The 18456-nt window shown below is 36.6% G+C and overlaps 1 protein-coding gene across 2 annotated transcripts in view; it reads left to right on the forward strand.

Moving 5' to 3' along the window:
- LOC145662259 (ADP/ATP translocase 3-like) overlaps positions 1-18456 on the forward strand; it is a 73755-nt gene that overhangs the window by 52461 nt on the left and 2838 nt on the right. The window contains exons 4-5 of one of the 2 annotated variants that reach the window (XM_081727640.1): positions 2445-2689; positions 4782-5019. In XM_081727640.1, coding sequence (XP_081583766.1) covers positions 2445-2689; positions 4782-4878 — 342 coding nt within the window. In that variant the 3' untranslated portion in view covers positions 4879-5019. Of the gene's footprint in view, positions 1-2444; positions 2690-4781; positions 5020-18456 lie in introns of those variants that run through there. The other variant, XM_081727639.1, reaches the window with a different exon arrangement.

Consider the following 18456-nt stretch of genomic DNA (forward strand, 5'->3'; position numbering starts at 1 on the left):
GAAATTTAGCTTTTGAGTCACGATTTTTTTAACTGTTCAAATGTAAGTGCAGATTGGAAAATTTTGTTCTATAAAACGTCAAAGTTCACCACCAAAAATGTCTATGCTCGGCTTTAGACACTACCAAATCGCAAGCAAAGTATGTTTTAATCGCATGGGTGAAAATTCGGCCTAATTCGCACCCAAATTCGCTCTTGAAAATTTTAGGAAATTTTATGATTTGGTACAGAAAAGGTCACGAAAAAGTCACGAAATTTCATTTTGGAATTTTAGTAGACACCCTGACAGTGGAGCACGAATACTGGAATTCATTCATTTCACATTAACTTTTACTAACTTATACATAGAATTAAAATACATAGTCCTAAAACCTCCCCATTCATTCAGTGCCGACGTTAGGCAATAGGGAAGGCAATAAAAATTTGGGGGAGGCGAGGCAACCACACTTGTTTTGCCTTTATTATTATTATTATTATTATTATTATTATTATTATTATTATTATTATTATTATTATTATTATTATTATTATTTAATTCTGAGCTTCTACCAATCCAATTTATTTCTGACTGCACAGCTTTATGTTTGTGGATAGCAAATGAACATCGGCAGGTTTCTGGACACACTTTAATGTAAGCACAACACAAGACTGTAAAATCTTTAACGTAAAACATGGAAACATGGAAATAATCAGTGGTTAGCCATACTCAGAAGAGCTTAGTTAATAAGGGATCAGAACCAGCATTAAAGAATGGGTTAATGAACAAAGGTATCTTCTATATCTCTGAGCATGTCAATGAACAAGAAAGATTTCAATGTCATAGATTTCAGTGGGAAATTCCTACAGCAGCAGTTCGTGATCATGAGTTCATCGGTTGTACATAGAAAAATGGAGGGAGGGGGCGAGAAAAAATATTGCGATGGCAGTCGCCCCTCCTCACCCCCCTGTAGTGCCACCACTGAATTCATTCGATGTTTATATTTTTCTTTCCGAGACTGACTTTTAGTTGCCACTAGCTGAAATGACCTTTCTTCTCAGGTGGAAAATAGGTTATTGAGCCTCCCGCGTCCGTTTTCGATACACATTTCAATAAAGTTTTAATAATAATAATAATAATAATAATAATAATAATAATAATAATAATAATAATAATAAACAAGATATTCTATTTGGGGATAAATTTTGAACCCTTGTGTTCCTTTAGAATGCACCCTTTAGTCATTGACATGATTAAAATCCAGCTTCAGGAAGCCACTGTTCCAAAAATAAATTCCAAACGGTACAACCATTTTTCTGTGATGCGATCATAAATAACGTCGATTTAAAGCTTATGTCTTTCATTTTCTTGAAGTTATTATAAATCTGGTAAAATTCTATACAGCACAGTGTTGCAACAGTGAAAAACTCCATCAACAAAATTCTTATGTTAAATGCTTGAAAAATGAATTATAAGCATTTAAACTGTAAAAATATTATGTAGAAGGCATGCCACTAATAACGGTAGAAATTTTTTTCGATGTTAAAACACATTTGTTCTTCCAACGAAATTAAATATACTATCTACAATGTTTGTGCAAAAATAACTAAAAGGAATTTCTTTGTGAAAATTTTTAATATACAGGGTGTTTCAAAACAACAACGTTTGGGAGCTGATTCCTGACACCAAGGTAAGACAAAATAGTTTAGACCAAATGGATGGAGAAATTCATCATTTCGGAGTTACAAGCTGCCGAAAACACGAAAAAATGAACTTTGAAAGTCCATAGCTCCAATACTATGATACTACAGTAGTCCAGTCAAGACTTCACTTAGGAATTAGTATGTGCTCTATCCAAATACCCATGTTTCAAAATCCTGCGGTACTTCCGAAACAATTTTTATAGAGGGAGTTGGTGAGTACTTGAAATTATATGCCCGTAGCCAAACTCCCTCCATCAAAATTGTTGCGTAGGTACCGCAGGATTCTGAAACATGTATTTTTGGATAGCACACATTTTAGTTACTAAGTGAAGTCTTGACTCGACTACGGTACGTCCCATAGTATTGGAGCTATTGAACTTTTTAAAGTTCACTTTCTCATGTCTTCGGCAGCCTATAATTCCAAAATGACAGATTTCTGCACCCAGGTTGGTCTATACTTTTTGTCTCATCTTAGTGTCAGGAATCACCTCTCAGACGTTGTCAGTGTTGTTTCGAAACACCCAGTATAGAATCCTTTGTTAATTAATGGGAAATTAAACGCTTCCACGCTCTATAGCAAAATCACCCATTGTAAAAATGCATAATCTAGAAGAGAGCTAAATAATTTAATATAGGTATAATAATTTTTTTTGGATATAAGGTTATTACTTAACTTTAATATAGAAAATGTATCCTATCGCGTGCATTAGTAAGTACTCATTCGTTTTGTTTAACTATGAATTGATCCTTGAGTTTGCATTGTAGTGTGTGACAACTGTAGCCGGCGTGGTGTCGTATCCCTTTGATACGGTGAGACGGCGAATGATGATGCAGTCAGGATTGCCCATGGAGAAACGACAGTACAAAAGCACGCCTGACTGCTGGGCGAAACTCATGAAGACTGAAGGACCAGGAGCCTTTTTCAAAGGTGCTTTCTCGAACATTCTGAGAGGAACAGGTGGCGCCCTTGTGTTGGTATTGTATGATGAAATTAAAGCTCTCATATTTGGGTAAGTAGCTCCAGAGAACACTGGAATTGTAAAAGAACTTTCCATTTCAATTTTTGTTTTCAGAAGTCTCTGTATATTGTTTAAATGTGTCGGTGTGTTTACAGTGTCCGGCCTAATGATGTGTTAATAGAGAACAGGTCCCATTGTGTAAATACAAAAAGTGTTAAAGAGTATAAATATGTATGTATCACGTGTGGACAATTGTGAAAATGTCTCTGTTAATTAGGAAAAATAAAGAGGAAAACAGTGTGTTTTTTGAACAATTACTTCTATTTTAAAGAGTTCTCTTCATAATTTGTAGTTAGTGTTTAATTCAAATTTAAGGGAGTGAATAATTTGTGTTAATATAGATACATCACTTAGATGGTGATATTCGTATATATAACGGATGAATACAAAACGCCGCACATGGAGCATCCTTAACTATATATAAAACTGCATAAACTAACATAAAATAACGGGGAAACCTTTCGGTTGACGTGGAAGGTTGAAATTTGGCATGATTGTAGCTTTCCGGGACTAACCTACAGGAAAATACCAAAAAGTTAATGTTTTTAATTTTTAGGGAGCCTAAAGGGGGAGATGAAGAAATTTCCCACGTTGTTTAAATGGGCTTCTTTCTTTTCCCTATAATCTCATATTTTAGGTACTTGGAATTGCAACAAAAACTTGAAATTCGGTATGCTTGTACGTTTTCGTTAGCGTTACCTAAATAAATCACTAAAAATAAAAGTTTCCAACTTTAAAGTGGTTTTGTGAGGAACTGAAAAATCTTCCTTATGGGACACTTTTTACACTCCAAAATTATTGGGCACTTCCTGTGGAACTACAGTGATTAAATTTGACACAATTGTAGCTTTTCGGTACTAACCGATAGAGAAAAATTGACAAAAGTGAATATTTTTAATTTTTAAGAGATCTAAAGGGGCGATGAAGAAATTCTCCATGTTATTTAAATTAGGCTTTTTTAAAATCTATAATCTCATATTTTAGGTACTTGAAATTGGAATAAAGACTTGAAATTCGGTATGATTGTACGTTTTCGTTATCATTACCTATGTAAATTACCAATAATAAAAATTTCCAACTATAGAGTGATTTTGTGGGAAACTGAAAAATCTTTCCCGTGTTATTTATATGGGAAATTTTCTATACCCCAAAATGTTTAGGTACTTCTGGCAGGATTAGAATGATGAAATTTGGCATGATTGTAGCCTTCCGGGAGTGCGGACCAATGTCACTATCAAGATGGCAATATTTCTGCCATTGGCAAGGTTTTTATAAGGTGGTATGGCGATAATTCTATGCCAATGACTGGACTGGCCTGCTCAGAGTCACGATCTCAACCCATCCTAACATTTGTGGATGCATTGGAACGCCATTTGAGTTTCTGTCAAATTGGTCCAATTCACTAGTAACTCTGGGTGCCGCCTTGAAAGAGGAATGGGTGGCCATAACGCCTTATGTTGATCAAAAATTGGTATAAAGACTTTCCAGCAAAGTACGCTGTAACTCAGAAAACGGGAACCGGACATCGTATTAGATAAGTCGTCAACTGTCTTGCTTTGTCGGATACGAGGTGTCCGATGTCTTGGGATGTAGTGCATTCAACAACTATTACACCATTGTAATGTGGGACGGATTCATGTGTTTCCCTTTCAATTTTAGTTTTAAGTTTATTTTCCACATTCTGATATTTCAAAAATTTGGTAATCAATCTCTTGTAGATTCAAAACGTAGGTGGGTACACAAAGACACGATTGCTAAGTAGAAGGATATTTTCATTGATTACGAAATGCCATTTTCGCATGACGTATTAAAAACCAGTTCAAATATTGGAAGGAGGGAAGGGAGAAAAAGAAAATGAGGATGTTCCTTACAAGTTAAAAGCATTCCGAAATGCATATATTAACCACTAGTTGTGCTTTTCCGAAATTTCGGTCGATACTTCGACACACTTTGGAACTTGGTACAGCAGAGTTCAGCGATGAGTATATTCATTTTTTTGTAAAGTACATGTAATTATCTCCACACAACTTGACAAACTGGAAGCAATCAATTTATAACAATCATTGACGTTTTCCCATTATAGGATCACTCAGAAGGAAGAGACGAAAAGTTCAGGTGGCAAAACTCGCATTACATCCACGAGCGCAACCCAATCTGCAATGGACATTAAGCCAACTTAACCGTTTTACTTCCCTCGAACTACAAATAGGAGAAAAAAGAAATAATTTCATTTCCATTTTTATAGTGTTCACTACATGTTTAGTTTATCAGCATTTTCACTGAGCCATGTTTTGATTTGGTTAATAAAGACTTCACTTTCACTAAAATTTGAAGTTCTTAACATTTCACATAGTCCTTCCATTCCCTACCTCTTCCAAAATCCTACCCGTTATAATTATTAAATGCAGCTGTATTCATTATCAAAGTGTAGTGTTCAAACACTTAGATGAATTAATAAATCATCTATTTTCCCGTTTTAATGGATTACCTAGCTTTAATTTTGTATAAAGTGCTCGGAAAATGTCCTAGTTATTTGGACAAAATAACAGAAAGAGCTTTATTTTCCCATTCTTTCCACTTTGAAACCTTTAAAGGACAGTTCTGTTGGAAAGCAGAATTTTAAGTTAACTGTTTTGGTGGTTAAACACTACAGTAAAGGATGTGAGGTATGAAAAATCAGCTTGTTTTGAGAGAGAATGCGCAAAGTGTCGTCTGTTACTATAGCTTCTGGACAAATTTTCTTGGTGTCTGGACGACACTGTACTCTTTGTATAATGTTTAGGAACGCCTTCTGCAACATAAAACCGATTGACAATCTGGACTCTTGACGTCTTAGTTAAGTTTTTAATGCTTCACTCTGTATGTTCAACCCGTTGAAACAGCTTGAAATTGCCATTACGTTGAAAGGACTCTGCACAATCCTTATGAAAATTGGATTTCGGTTAAATTGCTTGAAACCGTGATATGTTGTAGATATTGTGATCCTGAGAAAAACCCTAAATGGGCACAACCACCAATCACTGACAGTTTGGCCTCTACAGGATCACTTTTTGAAAATACCAGAAGTTAACGCTATTACGGATTTCGGTGGACTTATTTGAAACCGCGATATGTTGTAGATGATGTGATCCTGAGGAAAAATCTCATTGGGCACAACCACCAATCACTGACCGTTTGGCCTCTACAGGGTCACTTTTTGAAAACAGCCGAAGTTAACAGTATTATGGATTTCGGTGGAATTGCTTGAAATCATATGTTGTACATATTGTAATCCTGAGAAAAAGTCTCAATAGGCACAATCACCAGTCACTAACAGAATGGCCATTGAGGTTTTTATATCAGGATCACAATATCTATAAACGTATCATGGTTTCAAGCAATTCCACTGAAATCCAATTTCCATAAGGATTGTGCGGGGTAATTCATAAAAAAGAGTGGAAAAACTGGTACAACCTGCTGGAGACACTGGGCATTTGTACATTAATGTACAGGGTTATATATATATATATATATATATATATATATATATATATATAAGCTGTGTTCGCTTGCATATTTTCATGGTACAGTTGGACAGAAAACATCGTTAACGAAGCTCATACTCACCGTAAGAACCCGACTGGGAAAATCTTGACCGAGACATTTCAACAATAACTTGTTGCTTTCATTAGTACAGGTTCTTTTAAGAAATAAACATTTTAAGAAATACATTATTGGAGCTTCCCCTTACTGTAGAAACCATTTTAAACTGAGACTTTTCTTTTTCTTAACTCCGAATGTACTTCTTTATCGTTGAAGTCACAATCCTTGATTGGATAACGAAATAGTCGTACTGTTCTAGGTTTTCTTCTTTTTACATTGTGTATACCTTCTCATTATGTATTCAAATTTGGTTATGGAAAACCGATATACGTATATATTTATATCTGCGCCCCCCGGAAAAAAAAAAAAAAAAAATGCTTACCAGAATATTTAATCTAGAATAGTGATTACTAGAGCATAGTCGCTAGATTTCTTCTTACTTAAATGATCTCTTTACTTTCAATGCTGAATAAAAGTAACAAGTAGCTACTGGAACAACTGTGATCAAAGTTTGTCAGTTGGGTGCCCATGGTGAGTCTCGTGGCTATGTGGATTGAAGCGGTAGACCCGGTTCGATTCCCGGCAGAAGCTCATGTACGGATTCCACGTTAAGCAGTAGCTTACACGTCTCATATAGTTATATAGAGACGGCTCATATACAACTTGCTAATGATTGTGAATACCTGTGAATTTTTCATGAACATTCAGTGTTCTCACTCGTCCTGGAAATGTCTGAATTGATTTTGTCCTGGAAACATCCTGGAAATGTTCTTGAATATGCATTTCTGTCCTTGAAATTTACAGAAATACTGACTCTGGAACTTACTAATAGAATAATTAACACTTTTGACCAGATTATATACACTTATTTATTAAAAACTAGAATACAGTGTAGCGGTTTCGACAACTTAACGTTATCTTCATCAGACACGAACTCTCTGATGAAGATAACGTTAAGTTGTCGAAACCGTTACACTGTATTCTAATTTTTAATAAGTGTATATACTCTGGTCAGAAGTGTTATTTATTCTAGAAATACTGAATGTCAGATTTTTCATAATTATAATGAAGATTTTAATTGATTGCTATTTTTCTTTGCTATTCCTGCTTTTGTCTTGAATAATAATTTGTCATGATCCTGCATGTGTGGGTGGTTGGTGGGCCTTTTTTCTTCGAACAGGGTGGTTGGCTGGGAGAACTCTCTTCTTCTTTCATTCACTAGGCTGTCAACCCATTCTTGGATAATGGGTGATGTGTGTAAAAGTGAAATCTTACTCTTGGCTCAAGTTTTTGAGATGAATCTCTAGATTGTATGCATAAAAAGCGAGACAACATGACGCCATTTAAGTTTAATATTAGGCACCTGAGTAAATGCTCGGAACTTATGAATCAAACTGTGATTTCTCACTTTTCGTATGCATAAAGTTGAGTATAATCTCAACTAACTGAAATCAATCTACAAATTTTTTGAACCACCTCAGTACCAGTCTCACTTGTCTCACAGTGTGTGAGAGTGGACCAAAATGGCTGAATTTATGGATGTTGGAGACAAGAAGGTTTGAGAGACTCTGATGCGTATGACTATAAAGGTCTATATAGATTTGAAGAACAAAATTTACAATTGGTGGCACAGCATTTTCTTGGGATTTACTGGCTCTGAATAATGAGTTGTAAGTACTGTACAACGTTTGTTGCAGATAATGGAAGAGGGAACAACTGGAGAAACAGCTACAATGGCAAAACCTGTCACATTGCACTCTCAATGATAAATAAATTTAATAAATAAAAAAATAAATAAAAAATAAATATAATAAATAATAAATGATGATGTAGGGAGGAACCACTTATTGTTCTTTAGCAATTCATAATGGACACTGTCTTAGGGTCACCGGTGCCCCGTCCACTTCCAATTTTAGCATGTGCGCTCTAGTATACTCTCTCTGTGTGATTAGACGTAACTTTTTATAAGGAACAAGATTGCATTTGATCATTTTCTCTATTTCTTATAATTTTGGAGGTACTCAATTTTTTTCTGCTTATTTTAAAACTTTGACTCCCGTTCTTTAATGTCTTCTGTGTTTTCGGAAAACAAAGACAGCCAATTTTTTAATACCCGGAACCCCCTAACACCGTTCCATGAGCTAGCACTTCTGTTTTGTTTCCCCATCACAAATGCAAAAGTGTTCCTTTTTTTATCTTTATATACAGTATATAAAATTAAAAGATACTATTGCTCTTAATATCTTGAACCAACCGACCGATCTCGATCAAATTTCCAACATAGACGAGGTTCGGGCCTGGGATATATATTTTTTTTCTTTCTTTGACGGTGCAACTTAGGATTGGGGAAGGGTCAGGTATTTAAAAATAATCCAAAATGGCCGATATTAGTGCCGAATCTAGTTTTAGAAGACGATGAGAACAGTGACACTTCCGACACTGCTTAAATCCAAATTCAGCCCAACAACTTGGGGAAATATATAAAAATGAACGACAATGAACAATATCAGTGTCAAACCCATAGTTTTTCGGGTTGCTGAGTTGAACAGTGACACTTCCGTTCCTGTTTAAGTCCAAATTCAGCCCCATAACTTGGGAGAGGAGGAGGGAGGAGATGTATAAAAATGATCAAAAATGACCAATATCAGTGTCGAATCCATAGTTTTCGGGGTCGCTGAGATAAATAGTGACACTTTCGATGCCATGCCTCGCAACATGGAGGAGGAGGAGGAGGTGGATATATAAGATCATCGAAAATGACCGATATTAGTACCAAATCCATAGTTTTCGGGGTCACTGAAATGAACAGTGATACTTCCTATGCCAAGTAAATCCAAATTCAGCCCTGCAACTTGGGGAAGAGGAGGCGAGAGAAATATAAAAATGATCGAAAATGACTGATATCAAAGAGCGCTTTAGTAATAGTAAAAAGTGACTGACTAACGAAACATATTACTAATTTTTATTATTTTAATCCAGCAAAGCGGATAATTGACGATAGTCCAATACTAATTGGTTCCTCAAACTTGAAGCAGAGTTGTGGCTGTATAGTGCTGAGAAGTTGGTTGTCACTGTTTTATATTGCTGGAATATTCAAACAAAAGTAGCCGTACTTTCATCTCTATTTCAACAGAAAACAAAAATCGTGATTTTGTGCGGGTAAATGACGCTACTGATTCTAATTTTATAGCGTGTTTTCACTCGCTGCATACCTGTGAATTCTTGATTTAAAGAAGGAAAGGAAATACACATCATCGGCTTCATTACGTCATTTCTGTATGAAACGTCACCAAAGTAACGTTGACATGAGACTAAACTGATGTCACAGTGAGAACAATGCGTTCTTTTTATGCATACGAATTACGACTACGAACTCACTTGTAGATTAATCTCATTCAAGAGGTGAGATTATACTCACTAGTACTTACTCATCTTTATGCATATCACCCATTGTCTTCACTTGCACTATCCTCCAGAAACTGTGCTCAAAGAGAAAGTTAAGTGCACAGCAAGAGGAAAGAGGTAAGTGAAAATGTACACCAGCTGCAGAGAAAGAAAAGGAAATTGATGGGAAGAACAAATGAAGCTTTGGAGACTGAAACAAACCAGTTTGCACATGAACCAGAGCAGAAGTCTTGCTTTACTTTACTGGCAAAGTCAAATGCTATCCGTAGAGGAGCTTCGCTAAAGAAGGAAGAGATTATGTCTATAGATGAGGAAATCATACAACTCCATACTCAGTTGAAAAACTTGTAATATAAAAATGTCATTTCACCACCAAAAATGTCCTTTTTTTTTCCATCTATCACACTGTCACGCAATGAAGATGCCATGTACGAAAAATAGATTTTTGTTGTTTGTAAATTTGTTCTGTGTACGATTAAAATGTCATATAGAAAGAATGAATGAAAATACATGTGCTGGATGTGAGTGGATCGAGTGACTACAAGGGAAGTTGGAAAACTGAAAAAAAAAAAAAAAAAAAAACTATTTTGCGTATTTAATTATTGTGTATTAGGACTGTACTTGCATTAATATTCACTGCATAAGCTACTATACTTTTCATTTCACTGTTGTGAGTTTTAAACCTACAGTTGCAATTCTGTTATGCCTTTCTGTGTCGAAGTCCTGGAAAATTGGTGATTTGTTCTGGAAATTTTGGGGAGAGTGGGAACCCTGACAATGTTTTTTAAAAAAGCAATTCATCCGTGATCTGAACGCTTCCATAAAATACAGCGATGGTCCGATGAGAAAGTTGAATAAAAATGACAAATTCCACGAATATAAATTTATTCAAAATCAGGGTGTCCATCGGTCACGAAAGTCATGAAAGAGTCACGAAATCAGAAAACAGTCATGAAAGTCAAGAAATTTAGCTTTTGGGTTACGATTTTTTTAAAAAATCTATACAAATATAAGTGCAGACCGGAAAATTTTGTTCTATAAAATGTCAAAATTCACCACCAAAAATGTCTATGGTCGGCTTTAGACGCTACCAAATCGTATGCAAAGCACGCTTCTATCACATGCATGAAAATTCTGCCTAATTCGCACCCAAATTCGCTCTTGAGAATATTACAAAATTTTATAATTTGATAAAGGAAAAATCACGAAATTTAATTTTGGAATTTTAGTAGACACCCTGGAAAAAAAAAATAAGAAGAAGAAGAAGAAGCATCGTTCACGTCACTCAGCCTTTTCTGTCGTGATATAAGCTGAAAAACCAGCATACAATGTTTTGTAATTGGTTTCCTCCAGCAAAATATGTCGTGTTCCAGATGGATGCACAGAGCCCTGAACAACTAGTAACATCCGTAGTCAAAACTTTTGGCAAATACAGCTGTCTGCCCAAAATGCATAATATCGTCCTTAGTTATACATAACTACGAGCACATGCAGTATGATCTTCAACAACATAAAGTATGATCAAAATTATGATTAACTAATTTTTGTTTATGATTTTAATTTTTGTTTTCTTACAATATTATGCAAAGATGACATATCCAGAGATTCACGTTCGGGAATAAAAGAAGACATTTTTTCATTATATACATTTTGAAGCGACATTCTTACACTACTTTTCGCCATAGTCACCCTACAGGTTTAGGCGATGAACAATTTTACGAAATCCATTGTTATAAAAAGTTGCCGCCTGTGACTTAAACCATTCCTACACGCATCCTAAGGGTCTGCATCATCATCAAAGCGCTGCGTTACTAGCCAGGTCCTCATGTGGGAAACAAGTGGTAGTCACTTGGGTGAGACTCTAGACATCTGGCAGATTGTCGAGAGCCTCCGAATGAAAGGCCTGTCAAGAGTTCGTGGGTTCGCTTGGCCGAGTGTGCGTAGGCGTTGTCATGAAATAGCAGGACTTTGCACTATTTTCCTTGGTGTTTATTTTCAATTGATTTTCGCAACTTCTGTATTATTTTACAATATGTTTCAGCGGTAACGTATTGTTGTAGCAATCTTCCCTACACCAAAACGCAGTAGCCATTTATTGTAGATTTTTTTTTTTTTTTTTTTTATGTGCGTGAACTGGTGTGTCCCCACTCCATGGATTGTTTTTTGTTTCACAATTAACGTGCTTAACCCAAGTCTTGTCCCTAGTAACGATATGATCAATAAGAGAATCGCCGTCTTTGTTATAGGCCTCAAGAAATTTCAAGGCGGCTGCTATCCGGTGAGTTTTCTGTTAATCTGTGAAAGTTTCCGGAACCCATCTTGCACAAAACATGGGAGCCTAACTTTTGGGTTACAACTTCTTGCAATAGTAAACTCGACGATTTTCACGAATCGTGTCACTGATTTTTTACGATCAGTTCATCACAATCGCCCACTTGGATCTTCATTGTGAACATTTGTGCAGCTATCTTTAGGCATGAGGCACCAACGTCTCACTCCAGTTTCGCACATCACATCTTTACCATGAACTTCACACAGTTGTCGATGAATGTAAATCGGTTAAGTGTTTTCAGCAAACAAAAATCGCATTGTCGACATTACTTCACAACTGAGGAGATTTTCAATCGGACAACTTATGTTAGTGCATTATGAGCAGAGCAGAAGCAACACGAACTTAATACGCCAACAGCTAAATGCGGACTGAACGGACGAAAGTCTCTGCACAAAACGGCGGTGCTCTCCCCGCACATAGTAGCATCCCACCAAAACGCGACTAACTTGGTAAATAGGCTTCGCATATAAACCAATAGTTCACTTTGAGCTGAGCAAAATAAATACTTGAGAGTAAATTAATCTGGGATGCTGCTTACCCTACTCATTTAAAATTTAAAACCTTTGATGATTTAGCAAAATAATATTGTAAGAATATGTTTAAAAAAAGAATTTGACAGTAGACTAAATAGATTCTATGACCAATTTTCAGTATTACCACTTTCAAAATTATATTTCCAGAAGGTATTAATATATGTTAAAAAGAATAGAAACAACTGGGGCGAAAAAAGAATAGAAACAACTGGGGCGAAATAAAGCATATGTAAATAATCAGAAATGTGACACACAAAAATTTAGAAATTAAAGCAACGAGTAAATCTAGAACTAAATATCAAACATATTACAGAGCTCCGGAGATCTATAATGAACTCCCACTCCGAATCAAACAGGAAAGTAATTTCAAAGTATATAAAAGGTTAATTTTACAGTGGTTAAAAGAATCAAAGTATTTTAAAAAAAACTACTGTTAACTAAAAGTAAGAATTATAAATCTTATATATTACAGTAAGAAAACCAAAAACAAACAAATTAACGAGAATCAGGCTCACACACAAGCATTTGCTTATATGAGCTATTTTCTATCTTTTCTTTATTCTTTGCATAAGAAATACAAATACAAAAGAAATGTCAAAAATGGAGAAGTACCGGCCGGGAATGGAACCCGTGAGTTCAACGCTCTAATCGGTAGAGTCCCTTTAGTTATATACCGTATACGAAAATATATACATTATCAATATCTATCGTTATTTGTTGGGTTCCTGTCACCACGGCATGGTGCGTCCTCAGGTTGTGGATCGACGAGAAGGCCTCTAGATATAGAGGTTAGCTGCGAATATGCTGAATAAGCAGTCGCGGACAGCCGACTAGGAGTGGTCCTCCAGCTTGGGGGTTTGGGTAGGGCTAACAACCTCATCCTGTATTTAAAAAAAAAAAAAAAAGCACTTGTTCAGAAATATTCACGAAAGCCTCGGACAAGGACTGATAACTTGGCACGAACTCAGCAAAAGAAACTGGACATGAGATTTGGAACATGGAATATTAGGAGTCTTTATAGGGCAGGCACGTTAAAATCCGTAACGAGTGAATTAAAGAAATACAGGATGGACGTAGTAGGAGTTCAGGAAGTTAGGTAGGAAGGAAATGGATCTGTGAATTCCGGAAATTTTACGTTCTTTTACGGGGAAGGAAATAAAAATCACCAGTTAGGAACAGGGCTTTTCGTTCATAAACGTATATTACCAGCAATTAAACGGGTTGAATTTGTTACTGACAGACTTTCTTTTATTACTCTTAAGGGACGGTGGTGTGATATTATCGTTTTAAATGTACATGCATATAAGGATGACGATATAAAAGACAGTTTTTACGAAGAAGTGGAACGGATATTTGACCAAGTACCGCGATACCATATGAAAATTCTATTAGGGGATTTCAATGCGAAGGTAGGACGAGAGGATATTTTCAAATCGATTATAGGGAACGAAAGTCTGCATAAGGAAAGTAATGACAACGGTGTTAGACTCGTGAACTTTGCAACATCCAAAAACCTAATCGTAAAGAATTCAAAATTCCCACATCGCGACGTTCATAAATACATTTGGACATCACCAGACGGAAAAATACATAATCAAATTGATCACGTTTTAATAGATAGAAGAAGGCAATCTAGCATAATTGATGTCCGGTCGTTTAGAGGGGCTGATTGTGACACTGATCACTACCTGGTAGCAGCGATAATACGACAGAGGTTATCGTTCAATAAAGGTAATATTCATTGTCCGAAAACGGAGAGATTCAATTTAAAGAAATTAGAAGAGAGCCAGGTAAGAGAGAAATATCAGATTGAAGTTTCGAATAGATTCTCGACTTTAGAAGATTCGGAGTGCACTAGTGTTGAGGATACCTGGATTGAAATTAGAGATAGCATTAAAATTTCAGCAAAAGAAAAATTAGGACACGCGGAAATACGTAGGAACAAACCATGGTTTGACCAGGAATGCATAAAACTAGTAGAGAAGAGAAAACAAGCAAAATTACGCTGGCTACGAAATCCGAATGAAATAACTACACAAAATTTCGCAGCTATCAGACGGGAAACCTCCAAAACTTTTAGAACGGAGAAACGCAATTTTCTGAAAGCTAAAATTAAGGAACTTGAAGATAATAGTAAAAATAAAAACATCCGGGACATGTATAAGGGAGATACGGACAAAATCTCGCGGCCCAAACATCGCCGCCTAAAACCTCGCGGGACAAAATCTCGCCGGACCAAAACCTCGCCACCCAAAATCATCGCGTGGCCGAAACCTCGCCGCCAAAACCTCGTGGGCCAAAATCTCTCCTACAGCTTAATAAAAATTCAGTGTAATATAACAATATCTGCTGCTTTCCTTATAAGTAAAAAGAAACAAAGGATGGAAGAGCTTGTTGTAGTGAGAGTAGGGGCGTCGAAATCTCTAGCTACGGCTCTGTATATATATATATATATATATATATATATATATATATATATATATCCCATTCCCTTTTGTTGTGCCGACAAAGTGAAATTATAAAAGACATCCTAGGCTCGAACCTCATCTATGTTGAAAATTTGATTGAGATCGGTAGGATGGCTCAAGAGGTATAATGTAACAAACATAGTCATTTAATTTATATATATATAGATTTCCAAAGCATGCATTAGAATTTTTCGTGTCATTATTTTAATGTAATTATGTGTTATTACTAAATATATACATATAGTGATATATAGAACATTCTACATTGAAGAAATCGTCGTGAAGAGGTTTTATCCTGACGACATTTCTTCCCAGGCGACACTACGTCTCGCTTAATTTAGACCAGGCGAGATTCTGTGTCGCGAGATCATTACAACGAGGTTTTGGTCAGGCGAGATTTTGGGTATGGCGATATTTTGGGGCGCGAGCTTTTGGCCAGGCGAGATTTTGTCCCGTGAGGTTTTGGGCGGCAAGGTTTCGGCCCAGCGAGATTTTGGTCCGCGAGGTTTTGTACCCAAACCGTATAAGGGAATCAACGAATTTAAGGAAGGCTATCAACCTCGTGCTTATAAAAAAAAATCTGACGGTACAATTCTCACTGATACGGATAGCATCTTAAATAGATGGAAAGATTTCTTTGACGATTTGCTTAACACGCAACCAAAAACTAGTGTGCGTGGAGAAAAGGAGATACACATCGCAGAACCGTATATTCCGGGACCCAACCGAATAGAAGTAGAAACCGCTATAAAGAAATTAAAGAAACACAAATCTCCGGGTGTAGATGAAATTCCGGATGAGTTAATTTTAGCTGGAGGCGAAAAGTTGTGGAACAAGATACACAAACTCATTCTCCTTATCTGGAACAAGGAAGAATTGCCACAAGAGTGGAAAGAATCAATCATTGTTCCAATTCACAAGAAAGGTGACAAAACTGACTGTAATAATTATCGAGGCATTTCTCTTCTGTCAACATCCTATAAAATCCTTTCAAATATTCTATTAGCAAGACTGTCCCTATACGCAGATGAAATTATTGGAGATTATCTGTGCAGATTTCGATGGAATCGATCAACTATCGACCAAATATTTACCATTCGCCAAATACTCGAAAAAAAGTGGGAATACAATACCCCGGTACATCAACTATTTATTGATTTTAGGAGGGCCTACGACTCGGTTAGGGGAGAAACATTATACAACGTTCTTACAGAACTTGGGATACCGAGAAAGCTAATTAGATTAATTAAGATATGTTTAAACGAATCCCAAAGTAAAGTGCGGGTAGGAAAATTTTTGTCCACGAACTTTCACGTCGAAAATGGCCTGAAACAAGGAGATGCGTTGTCGCCATTATTATTTAACTTCGTTCTGGAATACACTATAAGGAAAATCAAAGATAGCAACCAGGGCCTAGAGTTGAACGGTATTCACCAGGTTATGGCATATGCTGATGATGTAAATTTAATAGGGGATGATAGGAGAACAATGGAAAGAAATGCAAAGATCTTATTAAACGCTTGCAGGAACATGGGCTTAGAAGTAAATGCAGAGAAAACTAAATACATGGAAGTGCGTCGGGACCGGAATACAGCAAATTATGGACGCGTTAAAATATTAAATAATACTTTTGATAAAGTGGATAGTTTCAAATATCTAGGATCAATATTAACAGAGGAAAATCATATTCACGGAGAAATTAAATGTCGACTAAAACCAGGGAATTCGTGTTACTATTCGGTTCAAAATCTCTTATCGTCGCGAATTCTGTCGAGGAATTTGAAGCTTAAACGATAATCATGCGCATGGCTGCGATACATAATCGCATGGTTGCGAAACATGGTCACTTAATCTGAGGGAAAAACATAGACTAAAAGTATTTGAGAACAAGATCCTGAGACGAATATTCGGACCCAAGAGGAACGGGAATGGGGAATGGCGGAAACTTCATAACGAGGGACTACATAAGCTATATGGTTTACTCAACATTGTTAGGGTCGTCAAGTCTAGGAGGCTTAGGTGGGCGGGTCATGTAGCTAGAATGGAAGAAAGCAGAAACGCTTTCAAAGTCTTGACTGGAAGACCAATCGGAAAACGACCATTAGGAAGACCTAGGCGCAGATGGGAGGACAATATTAAGATGGATCTCGCTGAGATTGGAATACAAAGTAGAAACTGGATGCAGTTGGCTGGGGATTGCAACGTCCAAGCACATGGTCAACTGAACCTACGTTAATTGTGGTGGAAAACGAAAATGCAACAATTACAGCCAAGCAACACGTTCACGTCACACATGTGTGACATATATTAGAGTTAGATCAGAAGTATTCTAGAAAAATAAAGGATTATGAACTCACCAATCAAATTAGCCAATTCTTTCACACGACGATTCATAGCGCTTTGGGCTCTTCGGCGGATGTAAGGATTAAACGGGAAGAACAAAATAAAAAAAAAAAAAAAAAAACACGAGGATAAGCCTTAAATCCGTTAGAACTTAATGCCGAGCCGCGTATACATATCAGTACAGCTACTGTGCTTAATTATTGAACCTACATAATATCTTCCTATTTTTTTCTGTCATCTTTCTTTTCAATCCTTATTTCTGCCTAAGGAAGCAAAAGCATTTTGAAACACCGTTGTGGAAGATTTGACTGGGCATATTCGCAACCTTCTATTTTCACTGTGATCACCATTTCAGCGATATATCTTTAATATGTTCATGCGCTGCTTCAAGATATTACGTGTCCTTATTAAACACTACTTCAGTATAAAATAAGTATTAAAAATAAGCATATCAGTTTGTACAGCGTGGTCCGGAAGTGGGCGTACCCCTAATCGGTTTTCTGACAGTTTTAGGTTTTACCCACATTTGTTTGGTAACATTGCTTGGCATTGTCTGGCAACATTGCTATCCGTGTTCAATTGTTTTCTGCTGTTTTCTGTTTGGTAACAGTTATTTGCAGTGAAGTTGGAGTAATCAACAATGTGTGATCAAAGTCCATATAGCGTTGAACAAAGATTAAGGTGTTGCGGTTTGGCTTCACGAAAGGCGTTACGCAGGTGACACCATGGAAAGTGTTAAAGCGAAATTTACAGATCGCTTTGGCATTAATCCACCAAGAAAAGCAACAATGTTGGGATGAGAAAAAAGTGGATTTGCTACGGGCAGTGTGAAAGACCTTCCCCGAGGCGGTCAACTAATAAAACGGAGGAAAACGTGCCGTGAAGTGGAAACATCAGTGTAGCAGTCGCCTTCAAAATCAACACGTAAAAGGTCTTCGGAGTAATGTGGTGTAAGGAAAACCCTCTGTTTTACAAAGAGATGGAGAGAAACCCACCACGCGTGATGGTGTGGGCTGGAATGAGTGCAACACACATTTTTGGGCCTTACTTCTTCGAAGACAACGTTAATGGATATCTTCATCTGAAGATGCTTAA

The sequence above is a fragment of the Thermobia domestica genome, chromosome 10 (assembly GCF_964235325.1).
Source record: "Thermobia domestica chromosome 10, izTheDome1.hap1.1, whole genome shotgun sequence".
In the NCBI taxonomy this organism is placed as follows: Eukaryota; Metazoa; Arthropoda; class Insecta; order Zygentoma; family Lepismatidae; genus Thermobia; species Thermobia domestica.